This window comes from Panthera tigris, chromosome X (genome assembly GCF_018350195.1).
Source record: "Panthera tigris isolate Pti1 chromosome X, P.tigris_Pti1_mat1.1, whole genome shotgun sequence".
NCBI lineage: Eukaryota > Metazoa > Chordata > Mammalia > Carnivora > Felidae > Panthera > Panthera tigris.
In genome coordinates this window covers 106,785,891-106,805,258 of record NC_056677.1, presented here as the reverse complement: position 1 = coordinate 106,805,258, position 19,368 = coordinate 106,785,891, and the positions used below count along the sequence as shown (strand labels likewise).

Sequence of the window (19,368 nt, the reverse complement as noted above, 5' to 3'; positions counted from 1 at the left end):
AGCTTCTCAAAATGCTTTATGGTCCAAAAAAGACTAAGAGCTTCTGCCACAAACCCAAATTAATGGCACTCTGGCTAGAAATCTGTTCATTAGTGTATATCAACATTCAGTTTGAAGGCTTCTTAACATAACTTGAAATCACTCCATATTTTTTAAAAAGTTTATTTATTTATTTAAATAATCTGTACATCCAACGTGGAGCTCGAACTCCTGATCCTGAAATCGAGAGTCACATGGTCTTCTGACTGAGCCAGCCAGGCACCCTTAAATTGCTCCATATTTTTGAGAAGCCTTATCTTCAAGTGCTTAAAGAATTTCCCTGGATCACCAGCAGCCTTTGGATCCCCTCTGGAGTACCACTGGATTGAAATGGAATCCTCTTTACCCATCTTTTTGCCTAGAACCCTGCCACCATGAAGAACCCAGAAGCAGACACCCACCTGCCTTCCAAACCACATTCCCGATGGGTTGAAACCTGAAGCTGCCCCTCCCACCAAGCACTGGGCAGGTAGGAAACTGTCAGATGAGCCCAGAAGCTGAATTGGAATTGGCTCCGGCGCCACAAAACTCCCAGCCTAATCCTAAGCAGGCACCCCCAGCGGTGCAGAGAACAACTCTGTCCAAGGCCCCTTCCCTCCCCTTGAGAATCCCTAGTTCTCAAGGCCAGCAGTCATCTCAGAAAAGGAAAAGGAAGAATGGTTATGTGTGGAAGAGCCTGTTATCAATTGATTTCCGTCATCAATCCCTTCTCCTGCTCTCCAACCTCATGTGGGACAATGGCTTCCCTGGCCTCGGGGACCAAATCATTTCCCACATCCTATAAAATACAAGCCAGCCCCTCCTGACACTAAAACACCATATATGGAAAATGTGACTTAGAAAGGGGACAGCAGGTCATTATTCACTTTACACAAGCCTTCCAAGCCTTCACACAAGCCTTCAGTTCACAGAGCTTCTCAAGAACACTGCCATGGGAGACTGACATCTGCAGGACAAAGCAGACCTCTGGTGTCCCGGCCCTGCCCTCGACCTCAGCCCAGAACTCACCTTGGGTCCATGGGAACTCCGGACTATGACCTTGGTTTGTGGCTGCTGCTCCTCAGCATCCTTCTCTTTGCCAAACTTCATCTTCTTGGGCGGCAGAGATTCGGTCGCCCCATCGGTCACCACGGAGTCTGGCTGCCACTTGTTCTTGCAGGCAAAGACACCCACGCTTTCTTCCTTCACTCGAGCCTGCCCAGCCTTATTCCGAACTTCAGCTTGGCCCCTCTGGGGAGCTGCTGGGAGGCCATCGGTGCGGAAGCAGGTGGCTAAATTGAAGACGACGTCACCATCCACCTTCTCCATTTTCACCCGCCCCAGGTCCACCTGACTTCCAAGCTGTGAAAGCTCTGTGCCGGAGCCCCTCTTGCTGCTCGGGACCACATCCATGATAAGCTCCTTGGGGCGGCTGTCATGAGGTAGCAAAGGCAGCTCGGGCATCTTGTGCAGGTTCTGGGGGGTGGCCAGGACCAGCTCGTGGGACATGTAGGTGGCCAGCACTTGGTTTTTAGGCTTCGTATCTCCTGCCAGCTTCAGGCCACAAGCCCCCTGGGAACCTTCCATCTTAGGAGTGCCGTCAGGACAGAGGTGGCTCTCGGATTCCTCAGGCCCCTGATTCACTTTTATGTCCCCACTGCTAGGCTGGACAGACAGTGCCAAGGTCCCTGTCTGAGGGCTGAGAGTCAGGAGGACAGGGTTGACTTGTTCTTCATAAGGCTTGGCAGCAATCCGGCAAGTTTTGTTCTTTGTGCCAGTGTCCTGCTCTGGAGCAAAGGGGCCTCCAGGCCGTGGCTGCCCCTCTGGAAGTCCATGCACAGCTTCACTGGGGCTGAGAGGTGACACACCAGAAAACTCAGAAACAACGCTGGTGGGCCTGATGGGCACCCCCTGACTGGGCGTCAGCTGCCCGGCACTGGAAATGCCAATGGAAAGCAGAGACGTTTGGTGGTATGGTGACCAGCCAACAGGCAGGACCTGGGTGCTGGTGGGTTTCCCATTAACTGAACACCGTGGGTAAATATTTGCTGGCCCCGTGGACTTCCACAGAGAGAGCTCCTTGGTTTGGCACCCCGGCAGCCCGGGGGCAATGCGGGCTGGGGTGTAACGTTTGACTGTGCTTGACTGTCCCTCAGTCCCAGCCTGGCTGCCCTTCTTGCCACAGGGGGCACCAGTGCTCTTGGGTTCTCCTTGATCAATGATGGAGATGGGCTCCTGCTTGGGGAGATGGCGGGAGTCTCGGTTGAGGCCCAAGTTAGGGTCTTTGTTCAGCAGCAGGGATGCAGGCACTGGGTTGGCCACTCCCACATAGGTGCCAGGAATGGTGCTGATCAGCGCAGTCGAGTTCTTCACCCAGGTGCTTGGGTCCCCGTTCCTCACGATGTCGGGAAAGATGACAAAGGGCGAGGAAGTAGAGCCCAGGCAGGAGGTGACATTGCTACCGGCAGCCTGGGTTGTGCGCTGAGACCTAGACAAGACTGTGGAGAGGAGGGCCTTGCTGCTGGTGTGCACAGGGGTCAATACGGGCATGGGAGGTGTCTTGCGTTGGTTGGGCAATGGAAGCTTCTGGCGGTTGGACTTGGAGGAGAGGTCGAGGGGCATCTCACTGCACTCAGGTGGAGATGCCATCTCTCGCTCCAGCTGTGGAGGTGACTTGAGGGGAGAGAAGGTGACGGAAGTCCCTTCTGTTTGCTGCTCGGCACCACCTGTCATCTTGGCAGGGTGTGGCGGGGCTGAGCTCACGCTGGGGGCTGGCAGCAAAGGCTGTGGGGTTGGAAGCACCTTGGCAGAAGCAGTAGAGAGGGAAGTATCTGCCAAAGGCCCGGGGACCCCATCGGGTGCAGGCTGGGTGCTGGTGCTGCTGGATGGGGAAGCACAGGGAAGCCTGTTCACCTCCAGAGAGACCAGCTTGGAATCTGAAGTCAGAGGCCGGGCAACAGAAAATGCATATGGGTAAGACCGTAGCTCTGGGGAGGCCAGCACACCGGGGAGACACCTGTCCTGAAGGTATGAAGGCAGGACAGGGAGTGTGAGAGTGGAGGAGACTCCCAGAGTGGTTGGCAGTGTGGCCATACTGAGCGGCTGCCCACAGCTCGGAGGTGGGATATATACCAGCGGCTGGCTCGGGGTCAGTACTGTCCCTGGCTGAAAGGACAGGGGTACTTTTTGCATAGCTGGTGCCTGAGCTGCAGGAAAACATACTCGGCTCAAACTAAAGGAGGCTGGGATTGGTGCAGAGGTGGGAATGGCAGCCGGTGTGGCGGCCGGCATGGGCGTGGGGGCTGGAGTGAATATTGGGGCTGGGGTGGGCGCAGGCACTGGCGTGGGAGCAAAGGCAGGGATGAGGGTGGGGGTGGAGGGTGGGCCAGAAGATGGGGTTGGGGTGGGCATTGGCACCGACGGAGGGGCGGGAGCTGCCGGAGGTGTGGACGCCGGCATGGGGGCCAGAACTGGAGTGGGGACAGGCGTGAGGACCAGAGTTGGAGCTGATGGGGGCACAGGGGCCTGGATCAGAGCCAAGGGAGGAGCCGAAACTGGGACCGAGAGGGGGGCAGGGGCTGGAGCCGACAGGGGGACCGGACCTGAGGGGGGAGCAGAAGCTGGCACAGGCACCAAGACAGAGGCTGAAACCGAAAGGGGGTTCGAATCAGAGATGAGTGTGGGTACCGACGGTGGCGCTGGAGCCAGAGCTGGGACTGGTGCTAAGGGAGGGGACGGGGCTGGAACTGAGGTGGCGACCTGGACGGGAACAAGCCCAGAGTGGGGTACTGGGGTGGGGACGGAGAGGGGAACCTGGAATGGATCTGGAACAGATGGGGGGACGGAAGCTGAACTGGGAGCGGGGGGGCAGATGGGGGCTGGCAGCGGACTAAAGTTAGTGGGGACCAGAGGCAGGGTTCCCTCCACAGGGACTCCAGTCCCCAGAGTTGCCAGAATGAAAGTATTCTTCTCCCCAACACCATGCCGAGAGTCCAAAGCCTTCACCCCAGCTGCTGAGCAGTCTGTTTGTTTGCTCATTTGGGTGCCGAGGGGAGCCCAGGAGCAGTCAGCCCTGCTGTTGGCAGCGTCGGCACTGTCGGGAGTGGTAAGCTTGAGCCCGTCTCCGGGGCTGCTCAGTGGCACCAATAGGCCCTCAGCCTCCGCCACGCTCCCAGCATAGTCCATTTTTGGCTGGGGGTCGTCAGGCTTGTCTTCTGACTTGTGCCCAAGTTTTTCTGCTGCATTGCCATCTGGGTCTGCCCCCCGGGCATTGCTGCCACTTCCAACTGCTGTGAGCTCCACCTGCAACGACAGAGCAGCGTGCCCGTCTTAGCTAGCTCTCTGCGGATGGCGCAAGTGTCCCGAGGCCCGGGAGAAGCGACTGCTGGTCCTCTTTGCAACTCGACCAACCGGGTCTCGGCAGAGGCAAAGAGCAGCTGGCCAATTTCTGTCTCACATACGGCAAGTCCTGGGAAATACCCTGTTCCTTCCTGCCCCCCTTCTTGGGATGGCAGACTGGGCACGTTGCCCGGGGCAGTTTGGCTCCGCCCTTTGGCGGGCGACATGTGGCTTCACATGGCCCCTTACCTTGGAAAAACTGCTGCTGACACAAAACTCCTGAGATCCAAACCGCTGGCAGTCACCTGACGTGGACTCCTCATCAGAAAGAGGTGCTCTTCTAGCATGGGAGACACAACCAGAGAAGAGCCATGAGGCCTAGCCTTTGGGCCAACACCACCTTCGGCAGAACACCTCCTGCCTGCCTGGGTTCCCATAAAACCTTCCTGTCCCACTTCCCTTGGTGGCTGGGAGGACATTACAAGCAACTGGAGGGGTTGAAGTCACAAGCCGGAGCCTGCATGCCCAGCTTTGCAAATTCTTGTAAAGGAGCCCAATCTGACTAGACTCCCCTCTTTGGGCTGTGTATCCTTTTTTTCTGGGGCTCTCACCAGGAGTGTGGAGGACAGCCCAGCACCTTTGCTTTGTCCCCAGAGCTTACCCATCAAGGTGATCGTCCGGCACGTACTGGGCATTGCCAAAAGGGGAGAGATGAATCACAGAAGATCTCAAAAGGCATGCAAACCAGTTTTCTCTTAAGTACACTCTTATTTTAAGTCTATAAGGGAAGTTGGCTGCTGGTATCATAAGGGTAATCCTTTTCTAAAACAAATAACCACCTCCATTGTGTGTCATGTTCTAAATTTGAATCATCACCTATTCACCCGATGGGGTTGCCTAGAGCAGATACACATTTATTAGGGCGCGTAATGATACTGATTCGAGGCCACCAGGTCACTGGGTGCTGAGGGGCATTTCAAGGGCATGACTTCTTTCCCTCCGGGGCACCTCTTCCCCTTTTCTAAAGCACCACCAAACTCCAGCCAGCGCCTGCCCTCCTACATTTCTATCCTTGCCTGCACGCCGTGCCTGCCAACTCCCCACTCCTCCTTCATCCACTCTCATCCCAAAGGGTGGCCTGCAAGGCCACAGACTCCAAATTCAAGTTGGTATATTGCAAAGGAAAGGGCTGAACACCAGAGAGCTCAGTCCCAAAGGAGAAAAACCTAACTGAACTCCAATCTACTCAAAAAGTCTTCTCTAGATTTTGAGTAAGAATCTTGGAAAATAGGGGCACGTGGGTGGCTCAGTCAGTTAAGCATCTGACTCTTGGTTTCAGCTTGGATCATGATGTCATGGTTCATGAGATCGAGCCCCACAGTGGGCTCTGAGCTGACAGCAAGAAGCCTGATTGGGCTTCTCTTTCTCTCTTAAAATAAACTTAAGACTACAAGGTGAAGTTCAAGACAGGACAAATACCCACTAGAAATTTAGTTTTTTGAGAAGAGTCACTCTCTGCCCTAGGGAAGACACTAATGGGGCAAGAGCCCAGGTGAGTGGCTGAGTGGAAGGTCTGGGTGCAAGAATAAAGCTCCAACTGAAGCGCTATGGCACAGCTCCAATGGGGAAATGCACAGGAACGCTCTGTGTGCCTCTGGGGAGGTGGGCCACCTTGCGTCTTTGCCCTCAGCTCTCCAACAGCCCAGGAAGAAGCCAGCATCTGCCTCACCAGCCACCCTAGCCTAGGACAGTCAGGGAGCCTGTAGCCAACCCCCACAAAAATGGGGAGGGTCCTGCTAACTCCCTCCCTCTCACTGGAACAGGGCACTGGTGATGGACTCCAAAACTGTACCTGGGACAAGAGAAGCTAAAAAGGCAAGGGAGATCACCACAGGCCTCTTCCCCTTGTTTCAGGGCTCCAGAAGGGGCTAACCAGGGGGAAATGTCTGTCTGGTCCCATTAAAACGCAACTAGGCTGGCAGAAGTGGGAGGGTTCCACTGCTGGCAATGACTGCTGGTGACAAACAGAAATGAGTGTAAGGACAGGCAAGGGCTGGAGATGCAGTCAGGAGTCTCGAGGAAGGGGAGGAAGGGGGCCCTGGGGGAAAGGGAAAACATACTTTGACAACAGCTCCTGGGAGACCAGAAAAGCAAGGCCTATACTCCCAGCCTTGGGCCAGGGAGAAGCATAATTCCAACTGGACTGGCCAGTGATGGTTTTGGAAGGAGGACGGTGGCAAAGGGAAACAAGCAGCATTGCCCTCTCCCTTGTGAACCCCACCTGAGGGGCTGGGGACCCCACCTGCAGGGGCTCCCAACCAAACAAAGGGGATCTAGCTGCATATCAACCCCCTGCCCTTGCTGGACTCCCACCCCCGAATAAAATCACCTTGAATGCAGGAACCCCACCCTCAAAGATAGCCACCAGACACCAGCAGAGCCAGCCTGCAAGCCCAGAGACTCTGGGGGTGGCAGGGGCAGTGGAAGCAGCAGTCCTGGCCACTCTAGCCATACCCATGCCTGAGTGCCAGTCCCTGAGGCTCTGGGAAAATGTTGTGTAGCCACGTTTCAAATCCTCAGAGGAGAGGGGTGTGCAAAGCTAAGCAAACATTAAATCGCTCCATGGAGAGAAGAGTCTGGGACAGGAATAGCTTGCAGGGGAGGGGTGCACAAAGAGAAGTGGGTCAACCAGGCAAGGTTAGGAGAGTACAGGCAGCAGGGAGGAGGGGGCAGGGGTCAAAGCAGGCTTCAATCAGGACTGAAAATCAATCCCACCATTTCTTCCCAACAGAGATGTCCCTGGGCGATTGTGCTTAAGGCTCTGTTGAACTTAAACCAGAAATGGCCATAACCTTTCAGGGCTGTTTTCCTAATTATTAAGGGCTAGCACCACTGTCCAACCAGATCTTTTTCAGTTCCCACTGGGCCCTGACCACACCATACACATCAGGCCCCTTAGATTCCATCCCCTGCAGACTTTCCCTGCCTGAGTCCCAGCACACCCCAAGACCACCTGCATTCCAGCCAGGGTCTTCCTGAAACACACCATGTGGGAAATATCAACTCTCACCTCAAACTCCTACTCATCCCTCAAGCCCCTGCCCAGATATCACTGCCTCTGGGAAGCCCTCCCTTATTCCCCCAGGAAGTCTGCCATTCTTGCATCTAGACTCCCACAGGACCTGTACGTGCCTCTCTATAGCACTCACCATCAGTGTCCCATGACTGTTGGTTTGCTCTTGCTGGATTTAATAAATGTTTGTTGAATAAAGGAATGAATGGATACAAGACAGAAAGCAAGCGAGCAAGAAAACAGAGTCAGCCAGAGGTTTGACTAGAGTCAGCCTTCTGGGGCTCCCAGAAGGGCCCTGCCCCTGTTCTCACAGTCCTCAACTGCATCTGATGAAACTGGTCAGGTTTCTCAAACAATTTTAAGAGTTAACCCCCATGTGCAGCTTTACACCCAAAATTTCTAAGTTCTACCATTTGTAAAGGGCTGAGGAAGATGATTTTTAAATAAGGTGGGATACCATTTTGGAAATCAGCTGTAGCATGGCCTAGACTGTAGAGGAAGGTGACAGTAAAGGGTAGATGCGATCAGAAGTGACAATGCTTAAAAGGTCATCTTAACCACTAGGCATATTTGGTAATGTAACATCCCAAGAAAGGTCCATAAAGAGGGAAAGTCAGGTTTGGGACTCACTTCCTGTTCCTTTCTCAGCAGGGATTTAGCATGGACAGTGAAGCAAGGTAACTTGTCCACTTATTTTTTTTTTAACGTTTATTTATTTTTGAGATCGAGAGAGACAGAGCATGAACAGGGGAGGGGCAGAGAGAGAGGGAGACACAGAATCCGAAACAGGCTCCAGGCTCCGAGCTGTCAGCACAGAGCCCGATGCGGGGCTCGAACTCACGGACCATGAGATCATGACCCGAGCCGAAGTCAGACGCTCAACCGACCAAGCCACCCAGGCGCCCCTGTCCACTTATTTTTTAAAGGCTCTAGTCCAAATCTCTGCCTCCAAGGCTCAACTACTTAAAACGAGTTGCCAGTGAATGCTTATACAAATCGATACCACCACCCTCCTTCCCCCAGTTCATCTCTTAGTAATTATCTAAGGACATACTTCACACCCAAAGGAAAATATCTTTCTAATGCAGATCTGAGAGGGATTTTGTCTTATTTTCCTTAGTCCTGACTTATATTCTAAAATTAAATTCCTTTTAAGTCCATCTCTAACTTGTTCCTCAGCATAGAGAACATTAAACTATTAGGCACTAATGGCTTTAAAAAAAATAAAAAGGTCTATTCTCCTAACCTGAACCTAAGACAAGTATATAGTTCTGTTAAGAGCAGAAGAAAAAAGAAGATACACACAAAGACGTCCATTCCTTTACCCTTCCAAATTACCAACATTCCCCCACATGCACACACACCCATTGCACACACTCCCAAGATTTACCCAAGGAGACACCAGATTTGAATCCTAGGAAAAGCCATATTGTTCTTCATTCTAGGGGATTGGTCTGATGTATTTGGATTTATTTTTTTTTTTAATTTTTTTTAATGTTTATTTATTTTTGAGACAGAGAGAGACAGAGCATGAACGAGGGAGGGTCAGAGAGAGAGGGAGACACAGAATCCGAAGCAGGCTCCAGGCTCCGAGCTGTCAGCACAGAGCCCGACGCGGGGCTCGAACTCACAGACTGTGAGATCATGACCTGAGCCGAAGTCGGTGGCTTAACCGACTGAGCCACCCAGGCGCCCCTGATGTATTTGGATTTAAACAGTTGATGGATTGAAACAACAGCTAAACACCAGCAAGCCTGGCTTTTCTAAAAATGAGAGAGGCACTGCAACTATCACACGTCTCTGTCTTTGGCCCAGGGTCACGAAAGTCAAATATAAAATCTGAAGGCCATTTTGAGTGTCCTTCCTATGGAGAGTGATCAGTAAAGGGCATAGTTTGGTCAACCAAACATTTTGGTGAACAGAAAATTTAAGACAAACACGTATCACCAATTCTCGATTTCGTATGACAACTACATTAAGCTGTTTGATCTTCCTGAGATACTTCATAAGGATCTCACTGCGAATCATCATTAGCCTCATGAGGCAGGAAAGCGCTGATCACCAGAATACCCACTAACAGTTTCCAGTATACAGCTGAATAATAAAACTGTCTTTCTTCCAGGCTTAGATCAAGGACCAAAAATATCTTATGCGTATCCTTGAGCACCGAACATGGATGCAGCAAATAAAAATTGCAATCGTCTGAGCTTCCCCTCACTCCACAATCTGACAGTTCTTAATGAGTAGACAAATGTTAGTTGGACAAAGGTCATCTGCTGGCCTCCTCACCTTCATCTGAACAGGAACGTCATGGCAAGGCAGCCACTGACACAGTCCCAGCCCCATCCCATCTCAGGAAAATTAGCAACCAAAGCCTCTTCCCCAGGGTCCCTCCCAGGGCGTGATGCAGCTGTCCCTCTGGTGAGTAGGTACCGCTCACTGGAAGCCAGCAACAGCTACCTTCCCAGCCTCCTCACCTCTCCTCGTTGATGCCACACATGCGAATCCGGTCAGAACTGGTCCAGTTGTGCACGCCGCTGTAGAGTGGTGCTGTCGAGATCATGACAGCCACTCACCACCAGATAGGACCTGCTGTGGCCGCTCCCCCTGGGAAAAAAGAACTCCGAAAAATCAAAACTCATAACAGGGACAGCTGCTTTAACCACCTTTAACAAGGAAACATTTAAATAAAGGCAATTATGGTACCAAAACATTAAAGCAGTCTTTCCCACAAGGCAGCCTGCTAAGGAAAATTAAGGTCCAAATGGGGATGAGGGTGCACCAGCTTTCCAGGAATCCATAGGTTTCAGGATGGAGACGAGGATGCTGTTAATCACCTAGAGTGATTTTTAAATTATCTTAAAGACAGATATGCCTGAGTGTTCAAGGAAATTCAATCTATTCCAGACAAACGAGATGACAGTGTATTTTTTCACACACATTTAGCCCAACCAACTGCAATTAGACGGTTGTTCCCATATATGAACAATGCGTTGAAAGACTACTGGGGATCTTTTTCTCAAACCTCTCTAAATCCATGGGTACTGAAGTATTTGAGTGATGTACCAATTTAAGTTCTCCAGAGGAAGCACACGCTTTCTTTATAAGCCCTTCAAAAATACTCTATTCTGATTTCGACTTGGGAGTTATACAGATATAACACATATATCTAAGCTGGTTTAAAGTTCCCTAAAAATCAGATGCAATACCCCTTGTACTCTGGCCACAAACAAGCAAACAAACAAAAAACAACGGTCCGTGAAAAAACCACACATTTCTGTCCTTGTCCCTTTCTATAGGTCTTGTCATCCCCATGACCTACCACCCCCTTCAGCAGCTAACATCCAGCTGTCGCTGTTGACAACCACTGCACAGCCAATTCACCCTTCTAGAGAAAATGAGGCATCAAGAAAAAGAGGTTTATGTTTACCCAATGAGCTTGTCTTAAGACCCTTAAACTCTTGAATTAACTTATTAGCTAAAGTCTTCTTCATCAAAGCTCAACTGAACAGAACCCTCCAGTGATCAGAATTTTCTGTTCTCCACTTTGCCAAGAAGTAAACTACTAAAATACAGCCACATCAGGGGTTTGTTTCATTAATTCTTTATATAATTTTTAGAGACTGTCCACATTCAACACAATAGCACTTATCCATTCAACAAATATTTACTGAGCTCCTACTGTATGCCAGCACTGCCCTCGGTACTGGGGATTCAACAATTACCTAACAACACCGAAATCACTGCCTTCATGAAACGTGTATTCTAGTGGGATGAGATGGACAATACACATGTGAAATGATTCCTGTTATAGTATAAGGTGGTATATAACACAAGCTAAGGGCCATGGTGACAGAGGTGGGGCGGGGGGGGGAGCAGAATGGGCTACAGTCTGTAAGTGGGTAATCAGCATATGTCTTCTGAGGAGACATTTAAACATCCTGAAGGAAGCAAAGGGGTGAGCCATGTGGATATCTGGGGGAAGAGCATTCCAGGCAGAGGGAACAATCTATGCAAAGGTCCTAGGGCAGGAGGTTACATGATAAGATCAAGAAAGAGCCAGGAGGCCAGGTGGCTGGTACAGCAGAGTCTCCAAGCAAGGGAGACAGGCAGTACAAGGACAGCAGAGCCACAGCCTCCCATTCTCATCCTGGTCCTCACCCTCCTCCCCATGTCTGTGGTGCAGGATACTTCTGCCCTTGCTTTCTTTGTACTTGCCCCACTCTTGGCTTTCCTGACCCAGTGCCTGCTGGCTTCTCCAGGCTCTTCTCCCTCTCTACCCACCCCAGAAACCTAGCCCTCATCTTGCCTGGTCTCTCCTCACCCCTGTGAGCCCCCATCTCTTCCCCTTCCTTCCCTCTCTCTCTCCCTACCCCCATCTCTCTCTCTCTCTTCTCCATTCCCTCTCAATTTGTCTTTCCTGTTCCCCTCTATTACTCATCCTCACCTCCCTCTTCCCCCTGTTATTCTCCCATCTGTCTCTCTCTTCACCTCTTCCCTGCTTCTCTTTCCCCTTTCCAATCTCTCTTGGCACAATCTGCACTCCTCCACCTTCCTCCTTGCTCCCCTCATCCTCATTTCTCCCTTGGGATCCCCTCTCTTCTCCCTCTTCTCCTCCTTTCCTTCCTCCCTCCCCCTGCATCCCCCTCCCTTCTACTCTTTGTCCTCACCTCAGCCTTCAGTCCCCCCCCCATCTGTCTCCCTCTATCTCTCTTCTGTCTCTTTCTGTCTCTCTAGCTCAGTCTGGCTCTCCTTGGTTCTCCCCCACTCCCTCCACCTGTGTGTGTGTGTGTGTGTGTGTGTATGTATGTGTACCCTGCTCCTTCTCCTCTCTAGCTCCTGAGCTCCCCCAGTTGCAATTCTCCCCTTCCTGCACCAAAGACTCCCAAATCTGTATCTCTATCCCCGACCTCTCTCCTTACACCCAGACCAGAATTTCCAGCTGCCAGCAACTTGCTGTTAATTGGATGTCCACTGAGCCCCTCAAACTCAATGTGTCTCAAACCGAACTCATTATCTGTTCCCATAAACCTGCTCCCCACCCCCCACGCCCAGCGTGTTTCCTATCTTAGTTAATGGCACCACTATCCCCCAGCCTGGAAATTTCAGCAGTGTCGTCTTCAACTCCTTCTCTCCCCCCACGGCTGCCCACAGCCAATCAGGAGTCAAGCCTTAATAATGCCATCTCCATCCTCTCCTGCCCCTCTTGCCACCACCCTGATGCAGGCCCTCATCATCTCTCACCCAGAATATTACAATAGCCCCTTAACTGGTCCCTCTGCCTCCAATTTCTTGATTCTACAATCAATTCATCTTCTGAAGCACCAGTTCGATCATGTTGCCCCCGCCCTCCTCAAAAGCTTTCAATAGCTTTCCTGTCTTCAGAATCAAGCCCAAATTTCTTAGCACAGCATTCCGGGCCCTCCAAGACCTGGCCTCAAACCTCCTCTGGTCTCCTCTTCAGCCACATCCTGCTGTTTCCCTGCCGCCTCGCTGTCCCAGCTCCTGACCCTTCCCTGAACAGACCATCCAGTTTCAGGACTTTGCTGCTTCCTCACCCTGCAATGGCCTCTCCTGTGCCCCTCCTCCTCTCTGTGTCACCCCTCAAAGCCTGGCTTAAATGTCATCATGTCACCTCCCAAGCCCCAGCCCCTGGTCAGTTAACCCTTTCCTCTCTGGTTCTCCTCAAACGTTGCATTCCTACCTCTCCCACAGCACTGATTCTTACTCTTCTCTGCAGTGTGGTTATTTGGGGGTATGGCATGTGTGTCTCCCCCACCAATCAAGCTACTTAAGGTAAGAAGTATCCTCTTTTCTGTCTCTGGTTCCTCTGCAATGTCTTACATATAGTCAGTACTTCAGTAAATGAGTGTTATATGGAAGTGAATCCTGGAGGAGAATTGAGGTGATGACCTTGAGAAATTACAAGCAAAATCAACCCCCCCAAAAGTGTCCCTTGTGCTTAGTTACTATAGGAAATAAGGCTGGACTTCAGTGAAAACACTATGCGTTACCTATAGCGCGTCGTTTGCAGCAGCATGATTCCAGCATAGTCCATTGTCTTTGAGTTGTTTTGCCCCTCTGTAAATTGCAGGTAACTGATGGATATGCAAACTCTGTATTGTCCCATAGAGTTTGGAGTGACTTCCCTCCCCATTGTGGAAAAACCAGTTTTGCCTCCATTTGCAATTCAATTCCTTTACTCCATATAAATTTGTGCTTTTGGACTTTTTCTCTGAACCAGCTAGAACATCTGTCTGGTTCCCTGGCTGATTAATGAGTAAAATAAAATCTTTAACACGTGTTCATTTTTACATCTATATAAGACTCACGATTTTACCTTTTTCTAAAAACTATCCTTAACATTCCTAAGACAGCTATGTGGGTTAACGCATGATTTTAGAAAGATTTCAACAAGGGGTAAGACAAATGGATGGACTGTCTGCTTCATTTCAGTTCACCAGGATCCCATCCCATCCCTGAACATCCTGGTCAATCAAGTTGTGACTTTTTCTTAGACTAACTTGGAATATCCCAGTTTAAGAAACAACAGCTCAGCCCGTTGACTGACACACCAGGTCCTTTTTAAAAATCTTTTCTCCCTATGAAGCATTAGAATAATCAGGCAATGAAAGGGGTTACACTTGCCACAAGATGAATTTTAACACAAAGTGTGAGTTTTAGTGCCTATCTGAATATCTGTAGGCAGCAGATAGAAGTCAAGTCACCACTGCTTTTTCACTCTTGGGTTTATTTTTGTTCTATTTAGAGGGGATTAGTAGTTTGTAGTGCCTGGGACAGAAATCAGAGGGGGGAATGAGGCCTGGCATTTGAAAACACAACACATAAAATATCATCACCTAGATAAAGGTGACCCCTCAAAGCAAAAATAACAACAACAAGAAAACCAAGAAAAAAAACAAAATAATTACCAGATAATATCACACATTTTAGGACTACCTAAAGGCACCCCTATTTTCATGAGATCCAGAAGATAGAATATTTTCTTAACTCTTGGCTTCCCACTCTTCTGTTATGAATTCCTCAGCCCCTCTTCCTATGTAAGGCCTACCGCTGCTATTAACTGTAGCCTTTGCAGAGGAGGGGAGGGGAGAGGCAGAAAGCAAGGGCAAGAGGGCAGTGAGCTAAGTGGTCTACACAAGAAGGCAAAATTGGGCCTCCGGAGCCAGAGAGTAAGCAAAGGGAACTTCCAAAGAGGCACTGATGGCGTCAATGTCCACAGGACCAGAGGAGTTCAGATGGCCAACGTACACCAATGTTTCCCAAGTCGGAATCACCAAAGAGCTTGTTCAAAATACAGATTCATGAGTCTCAGCCCTGGAGATTCTGATCTGGTAGGCCCAGGGTGTCATTTCATCATTACCATGTCCAATCAAATTAGTAACCACTCCACCGTACACTGCTGCTCAAGAGAGGTGAGCAAAACAGAAAAACCTTACACACACCACCCTTGGTAGGTTCTGCTGGCATACACACTTGTGTACCGACTTGCTTTTGCTTACAAAGCCTGCATTCGTGTGTGGTGTGCATTCTCAATCTGTGTCTCTTGCTCTCTGTGATGGGAACCATCACATCAAAGGCTAAAGGCAAAGTTCCTAAAAGGAACTTGGAAGAAACCTGGTAATCCCGAGTGACCCGGGAAGCACGGGCACAAGGATATGAAATACCTCAAAGGATTTTCCCAGATACCGCAACCATGTAATTGTTAAGAAATGAACAGCTGCATGGCCCCAGAATCAAATGCCGGTCACTGCCTGCAAGGCAGTGGGACCACTGTGAGCAATCCCTACTTTGGGGGGGAAAACTGAAAAGACACATCCAATTCAGAGTGAGAACAAAGAAGAGCACATGCTCTGCCAACCCAAAGTGATAGTGGGGCTGAAAAAATAAATAAATACAATGTTTTGATTAAGCAGGCATACCGATGCACACTTAAGGAGGACTGACCAAGATCCAAGGGCATGAATCCAGCAAGTGGACAGCAGAGAGGAGGCAGTCAGACATAATCACTACATTACAAAACAGGGGAAACCAAAGAGAAAATGGACTAATAGGAGAACAATAACTTTAAAATGGTGAAAAGAGCAGCTAAGCTGAGGGCAAGCAGGTAGTAGAAGACAAACCATAATGAGGCAGAGAGCTTTCCCCCCACAAAAAATTCAAAAGAAAAAAATAACCGCCAGAAGACAAGGGCAGGTGTGAAAGGCATAACAGAGAGGCCCACAGAATAAAACAACCAAAAGAAAAAATGAAATAGGGGAACCTGAAATATTTCACCATCATGGGCCAAACTGAAACACTGTGGGGAAGCAATTAACACAGACATTTTAAAAAGTTTATAGAGAATATGTTATCAAAAGGGGAAGAACATCAAATTATAATCCAAGTCAGGGTTAGGGGGAGCTGGTAACGGGGGATAGGCAGCAATAAAATCTCAAAGAAGATTTTACAGATTGGGTAGACATTTTCTGTTCTGTTTTGAAATGAAGATGCCAAAACAAGCAGATTTCACAACAACTACAAGCAAAAGTATGGTCATTGTGCATATGAGGAAGAGAAGGACACAAAAGGAGGTAATACAGCATCTATCTGACAAAATGTCTTTTACCTTGGTAAAACATTAACCTTGAAAATGGCCAGACAGGGTGTTTGTCCAGTGAACAAGTTCCTCAGAATCATGTAGCTTCCTTTGTGGCCAAAGACCCCTTATGTGCAGAACAACATACAGGATACAACCAGGCCCTTTACACATAGCATGAAATCTTTCCCATTTGTTCATGGTTGGACTCTTACTATCTAGCCAATAAATTAGAAGTTCAAGATTAAGAAGGTCTCACTTAAACTAAATCTGCTAGTACTCTCCCAGGCTTCTTTTGGTTCACATTGTCTGGTGACCTGGAAGCAATTATGATTTTAAGAAATGAAAGAGCCGGAAAATATTCTTCTTGAAGCCTGGCCCTGAATCTGTCCTCAAGAGGATAGGCGTGGCCAGTAGACAGTTTAAGAAGGAGGGTTGGGCCAGTGATGACTAATGTGTAAAGAAAACCAACTTTGGGACCTACTGCTTCAACAGAAATCTAGAGTTCTGGGTAAAGCTCCCATAAGTCAGAGATACTCACATTCAAACTTCACGGAATCAAAGGAGAGGACAGCCCATTACCCCACTTTGGGAAAAGCAGCACCTAAAACAACCCCAAGGATTTCCAAGAAACATCCAATGGGCCAAAGGGAAGAGGCCAGGACTCCCACCTAACCAGTGAAATGCCTTCAGAAAGACGTCAAAAGATCTCAAAATCAGTGGGGTTTTTTTTAAATGTTTATTTATTTTTGAGAGAGCTAGCGAGCATGTGAGCAGGGGAGGGGGCAGAGAAACAGAGAGACAGAAGATCCAAAGCAGGCTCTGCACTGGATAAGCAGACAGCCTGATGCAGGGCTCGAACTCACAGACCATGAGATCATGACCTAAGCCAAAGTCAGACACTTAATCGACTGAGCCACCCAGGCACCCCACAAAATCAGTTTTCAGTAGGAAAGTGTACACATACTCAACAAAGATAACTTTACCTGGCTTTTAGATATGGAGCCCCTACCACAGATCTTACCTTCCTTGTTGCTCTCTGCCTTCTTCCACATGCCTTCCACTCAGTCCTCCCCTCCACTCAGCCCTCTGGGGAGACCACTGAGCTGCTGGAGGTTCAGCCCCTGTTGCCTCCAGGGACCTAACCTTAACCCTAGCCAGGGCCCTGGCCCTAAGGGGGCCCACCATTGAGGTCTAGAAAAAGATAGATTTGGGGCCAGTGACCAGCGTGGAATATTTCAGCGTGGAAGCCAGAATTTTGCCATGACATTTCCAGGGCCAGGATGGAGCTGCAAAAGGGGATCATGAGACCTTACCTAACCCTGGCCCACACAATCTTCTGGCTCCAGAATCCAAACCCTAGGCCTGAGCCGCACCTGACCATGCACCCTCAACTCCTATATCCCCACCTCATCATATATCCCAAACCTCACCCCCTAATGAGGAAGTTCTCCCAGTGCAAATTGTCCTAATCTAAGGATTTCCCATATAAAGGTGTTCTAATATTCTCCACAGGCTTTCCGTCTAATATCCATATCCCCTCACCTTCTGTACCATTAACCAAATATCCCCTTCCCTGAAACTCAAGAGTCCCTTATACAAGCCCCAATCACTTTACTTTGCTTCCCTTCATGCAAACAGGCTCCTCTATCACTACATGCTACCACACACCCACACCCCCCCCACACACACGCAAAATCAACTGGAAATAATCTGCTGGACAACTGAAAGGAGGAAGGGGCCCTTTGTACTGTTCATCCCAGCCTTCTGCCTGACTAATCCATTGTAGCACTCTCTAGTTACCCTGAGGGTTTTTTCTACCCAAATATTTCTACTGGTTGTACCCCAAGGGATAAGTCTTATAGGAGACATTGCATCCTGTTCTCAGATACATTAATTCCTGTATTTAGCAAGAAGACTAAGTAGTTGCCTGCACATGGCTATAGCATGGACACCTTCATAGACTCCTTGGTACCTCCACATTTAAAACCCTGGCCTATAAACATTTATGAGACTGGATACAAAAGAATTTTAACTACCTGTTAAACACATGAGAGCTTACTCATTCAAATGAATGTAGTTACCTACAAAGCAATCACCTTGGTAGGCTAGACCTTTGGATGGAGTGACCAGGGCTTGCAATCTCCCTGGGGCTCTTCAGTGAATATTACCACCCAAACCCTTTCCAATCCAAACCATACCATTCTTAATCTCCCCACTAGTGCTGGATCTACACTCAGTCAGAAACTTGATGTTTAAAAACTGCCAAAATCCATTCAGAGTCATCTATTCACACAGCAGCAACACCCTTGAAGAGTGATATAGTCTAGTATCTACAGCCTAAATTGGCGGGGGTGTATTTGGGAGAGCATTTTCAGCCCCTATTTGTTAGCCATCTCAGGTACCTCATTAGGTACACTTACTATGCCATCTGCAAAATAGAAATAAAGGAGTCCCTACTTAAAACTGAGAACAGGAGGTGCCTGGCTAGCTCAGTTGGTAGAGTGTGCGACTCTGGATCTCAGGGTCATGAGTTCAAGCCCCATGTTGGGTGTGGAGCTTACTTAAAAAAAAATAACAATAAAATAAAATTGCGAATAGCACAAAAGCACTTAACAGGACCAAAGGTAATCAATTCCAACAATGAAGGAGGCAAAAGCAAAAGTTTTAATCTCTCACATTTTCATACCACCAGTCCATTTAGCTTTTCTATCTACTACCATACTTTTTTCCTGTTATTCAAATAGTACTTGCATCTCCTGCTGCAGGAAAATAATTTTACTCCATTTAAGGAAAACATCTCATCATAGCTTTATACTAAACCTAGGATCTAGTCACAAGATTTTATACAACTTCTAAATGTCACCAATATCTAGAAAGCCTAAGCGATCATCATGAAATTAATCAGTCCTTTTCAAAATGCAGAGCCACCTCAAAATGGCATGGTAAGTAACTAGGGTCTTTTTTTAAAAAGCACTTATTTCCTCTAGATCAAAAATAAGAGTTGACTTTCCTCTGTCTTGGTCTTCAGCAGAACCACGTGAATATTTGGTGTGTCTTTCACACTGCAAAGTTGAATCATTGTAATCTGAGATCTGAATCCCTTTCATGATGCTTCTGTGTCTTCCATGCTATGGACTATGAGAGTGGCCCTTGGGTGTCTCCATTTCGGTATACTGCATTCATGATACGGAATTTTTCATCTAAAGAGGTTTCCTCCTCACTAAACTTGTGCCTTTTTTTTTTAAGTGTCTTGGACCTCTCACACAAATATTTGGAAAGGCCATTATCACACTATTTTTTCTATTCTCTCATTCCAGACTACGGGCTCAACTCATTT

At 48.8% G+C, this 19,368-nt stretch overlaps 1 protein-coding gene and 1 non-coding gene across 8 annotated transcripts in view; one reads left to right on the top strand and one right to left on the bottom strand.

The window, feature by feature from the left end:
- Nucleotides 1–19,368, bottom strand: part of BCORL1 (BCL6 corepressor like 1) — a 63,843-nt gene that overhangs the window by 34,647 nt on the left and 9,828 nt on the right. For all 7 annotated transcript variants that reach the window (XM_042973784.1, XM_042973783.1, XM_042973786.1 and 4 more), the window contains 3 exons: nucleotides 9,907–10,036; nucleotides 4,606–4,696; nucleotides 1,048–4,320 (listed from right to left, as the gene is read on the bottom strand). In XM_042973784.1, the coding sequence (XP_042829718.1) occupies nucleotides 1,048–4,320; nucleotides 4,606–4,696; nucleotides 9,907–9,992 (3,450 nt within the window). In that variant the 5' untranslated portion in view covers nucleotides 9,993–10,036. The remainder of the gene's footprint in view (nucleotides 1–1,047; nucleotides 4,321–4,605; nucleotides 4,697–9,906; nucleotides 10,037–19,368) is intronic.
- On the top strand, nucleotides 18,510–18,582 carry TRNAQ-CUG. Its single transcript has one exon. It is a non-coding gene; the product is annotated as a tRNA-Gln (tRNA).